The sequence below is a fragment of the Piliocolobus tephrosceles genome, chromosome 21 (assembly GCF_002776525.5).
Source record: "Piliocolobus tephrosceles isolate RC106 chromosome 21, ASM277652v3, whole genome shotgun sequence".
NCBI lineage: Eukaryota > Metazoa > Chordata > Mammalia > Primates > Cercopithecidae > Piliocolobus > Piliocolobus tephrosceles.
Window position 1 is genome coordinate 32,256,572 of NC_045454.1, and position 4,016 is coordinate 32,260,587.

Sequence of the window (4,016 nt, forward strand, 5' to 3'; positions counted from 1 at the left end):
TACTACACATAAGAGAATTCATACTGGAGAGAAACCCTACAAATGTGAAGAATGTGGCAAAGCTTTTAACCGGTCCTCACACCTTACTAATCATAAGGTAATTCATACTGGAGAGAAACCCTACAAATGTGAAGAATGTGGTAAAGCCTTTAGTATATTCTCAATCCTTACTAAACATAAAGTAATTCATACTGAAGAGAAACCCTACAAATGTGAAGAATGTGGCAAAAGTTTTAACTACTCCTCAAATTTTCCTAATCATAAAAAAATTCATACTGGAGAGAAACCCTACAAATGTGAAGAATGTGGCAAAGCCTTTAACCAGTCCCCAAACCTTACTAAACATAAGAGAATTCATACCAAAGAGAAACCCCGCAAATGTAAATAATGTGTCAAATCCTTTCGTGTATTTTCAACTTTTATTAAAACATAAGATAATACTGGAAAGAAATCCTACAAATGTGATAAATGTGGCAAAGCCTTTAACTGGCTCTTAATCGTTGTGAAAAAAAGATAATTCATACTAGAGAGAAACCCTACAAATGTAAAGAATGCGGCAAAGTACTTAACTGGTCCCCAAATCTTACTACACGTTAAAAAAAAAAAATTATACTAGAGAGAAACTACAAAGCTGGAAGACATCACAGTAATTTTGACAACACCTCAAACTTTTCTAAGCATAAAATAAATCATACTGGTGAGGAACTTTCTTTTTTTTTTTTTTTTTTTGAGACGGAGTCTTGCTCTGTCACCCGGGCTGGAGTGCAGTGGCCAGATCTCAGCTCACTGCAAGCTCCGCCTCCCAGGTTTATTCCATTCTCCTGCCTCAGCCTCCCGAGTAGCTGGGACTACAGGCGCCCGCCACCTCGCCCGGCTAGTTTTTTGTATTTTTTAGTAGAGACGGGGTTTCACCGTGTTAGCCAGGATGGTCTCGATCTCCTGACCTCATGATCCGCCCGTCTCGGCCTCCCAAAGTGCTGGGATTACAGGCTTGAGCCACCACGCCCAGCCCCAGGAACTTTCAAAATGAGAAAAATGTGACAAAACCTTTAAATGATTGTCACACTTGATTGTAGGTAAGATAATTCTTACTAGAAAAACTCTAACAAGTGTGAAGAATGTGGCAAACTTTTTAATGAATACTCACACCTTATTGCCATTAAAGCATTTACACTTGAGAACAATTGTACCAATATAAAGACTGTGAAAAAGCCATTAATGTCTGCTCACATCTTACTCAACATCAGAGAGTACTTAATAAAAGTATTATAAATTTAATTACTGTCAAAAAAGTTTCAGAAAATATAAGCTTTTAAAATAAAGAAGAGTATTTATTTTGAAGACAAACATTACAAATAAAAGAGGGTTGTAGTACCTTTACTTGTATCGCAGATCTTACTGTACACATTTTGTACTAGAAAAAACCGTGAAGCAGTTGCTTAAACTTTGTTCAACATCAGGGAATTCAGATTGGAGAACAACCCTGCAAACGTAATAAATTTGAATTTTTTCCCCAAAACTACAATTTAGACAACACCAGAGGGTTCATACTGAAATATATTTTTGCAGACGCAGTACATATTTAAAACATTTAATCTAAAATTAAGTCTATGTAAATATCAGAGAATTTACAGTAGAAATATCTAAGGTAGGGCCGAGCATGGTGGCTCACGCCTGTAATCCCAGCACTTTGGGAGGCTGAGGTGGGTGGATCACGAGGTCAACAGATTGAGACCATCCTGGTCAACATGATAAAACCCTGTCTCTACTAAAAATATAAAAATTAGCTGGGCGTGGTGGCACGTGCCTGTAGTCTCAGTTTCTGGGAAGGCTGAGGCAGGAGAATCACTTGAACCCGGGAGGCAGAGGTTGCACTGAGCCGAGATTATACTGCTGCACTCCAGCCTGGCGACAGTGAGACTCCATCTCAGAAACAAAAACAAAAAATACTAAGGTACTGACACTTCAGACATTACACTGTGTCAAAGTGCTGAGTGTAAAAAATGATCCCAAATGGTAGATAAATTTATTTGTACATAATTTTTAAAAGAGTAGAAAATTTTTGGAAGTTTGTAATTACATTCAAACTATACTTCCCCCTCCCCCCGCCTTGAGACAGAGAATCTCTCTGTCGTCCAGGCTGGAGTGCAGTGGCACAATCTCAGCTCACTGCAACCTCTGCCTCCTGGGTTCAAGCAATTCTCCTGCCTCAGCCTACTGAGTAGCTGGGATTACAGGCGCACACCACCACGTCCGGCTGATTTTTGTGTTTTTAGTAGAGACAGGGTTTCACCATGTTGGTCAGGCTAGTCTTGAACTTCTGACCTCATGATCTGCCCAGCGTGGCTTCCCAAAGTGCTGTGAATACAGGCTTACGCCACTGCGCCCAGCCCAAAATATACTTACTTTTTTCCTTGAAAAGAAGTACAGATTTTTAAAAAGGCTAATAATGCTGTAATTCAACTCTGAAATTACTTGATGCTATTTCTTCATTTCTATTGTATTTGCATGTGATCAGTTGTCACTGCATCAAAGATAGGACAGTTTCTTTTTTTTTTAGGTGGACATTATTTATGACCTTTTCTTTGGAAGAGTAAAGACATTAAAATGTAACATGCATGATGAAAATCTAGGTGGAAACGCTATTTGTGGTTAACTTATGATATTGAGTGGTGCATGAGGTAGGTGTTCACAGTAATATTCTTTTGCATTATAGTGAGAACATATTTGTTAAAATTAAAAAATTAGTATATGATTTTACTACTTGTACTTTAATAAAATGCAGTACATTTTTAAAATTTCAGATTATGTGTGAACTTAATTGCCTAATTATACAGTTTTTAACATGTTAATACTATTGTGCATTCAGTGAAGCATTATTATGCCACTAACTGAAACCTATCCCATTTACTCAAAGGTGTAGGTAAAAGATAGTAAGAATATACTATTTGGTAACATAATCAACTAACATCTCTGGTAATCTCTTTTGCCAGTGGCTTTCAACTGCAAATAAGTTAAAAAATATTGTTTCTATAGGTTAAATTTTTATTCTTTTTTTTCTTGTTTAAATCTGTTTTTTAAATTTTGTGGGTACAAAGTATATGTATATATTTATGCCATATAACATATTTTGATATAGGCATATAATATGTAATAATCACATCAGGGTAAATGAGGTATGCATCACCTCTAGCAATTATGTTTTGTATTACAAACAATCCAGTTCTACACTTTCAGTTATTTTTATTTTTTATTGTTTATTTTTTGAGACGGAGTCTCACTCTATTGCCCAGGCTGGAGTGCAGTGGCAGACCTTGGCTCACTTCAACCTCCACTTCCCGAGTTCAAGCGGTTTTCTGCGTCAGCTTCCTGAGTAGCCAGAATTACAAGTGTGTACTACCATGCCTGGCTAATTTTTGTATTTTTAGTAGAGAAGGGGATTCTGTGTTGGTCAGGCTGGTCTTGAACTCCTGACCTCGTGATCCACACAACTTAGCCTTTCAAAGTGCTAGGATTATAGGTGTGAGCCACCATGCCTGGCCTTAAGTTGTTTTTAAATGGACAACTAAGTTGTTATTGACTACAATATTCTTAAAATTTTGTTATATATACATTTTTGAACCTTTGGCCTCTCTGCCTGCAAACACATATGACTTTCAGTTTTGATTTACATAAAGTTAAATATACACATACATTGTTTTAAAGATGTAAGAAAATTGTTCTGGCCGGGCACGGTGGCTCAAGCGTGTAATCCCAGCACTTTGGGAGGCCGAGACGAGCGGATCACGAGGTCAGGAGATCGAGACCATCCTGGCTAACACGGTGAAACCCCGTCTCTACTAAAAAAATACAAAAATCTAGCCAGGCGAGGTGGCGGGCGCCTGTAGTCCCAGCTACTCGGGAGGCTGAGGCAGGAGAATGGCGTAAACTAGGGAGGCGGAGCTTGCAGTGAGCTGAGATCCGGCCACTGCACTCCAGCCTGGGCGACAGAGCGAGACTCTGTCTCAAAAAAAAAA

At 38.3% G+C, this 4,016-nt stretch overlaps 1 protein-coding gene across 1 annotated transcript in view; it reads left to right on the forward strand.

Annotated features, from left to right (window-relative positions):
- The window catches only part of LOC111524824 (zinc finger protein 708-like), a 28,470-nt gene extending 27,773 nt beyond the window's left edge, over positions 1-697 (forward strand). The window contains 1 exon segment of the mRNA XM_023190109.2: positions 1-697. This exon segment is cut by the window's left edge and continues 188 nt beyond it. Within this exon segment, the coding sequence (XP_023045877.2) occupies positions 1-388 (388 nt within the window). The 3' untranslated portion in view covers positions 389-697.
- The last annotated feature ends 3,319 nt before the right edge of the window (positions 698-4,016 follow it).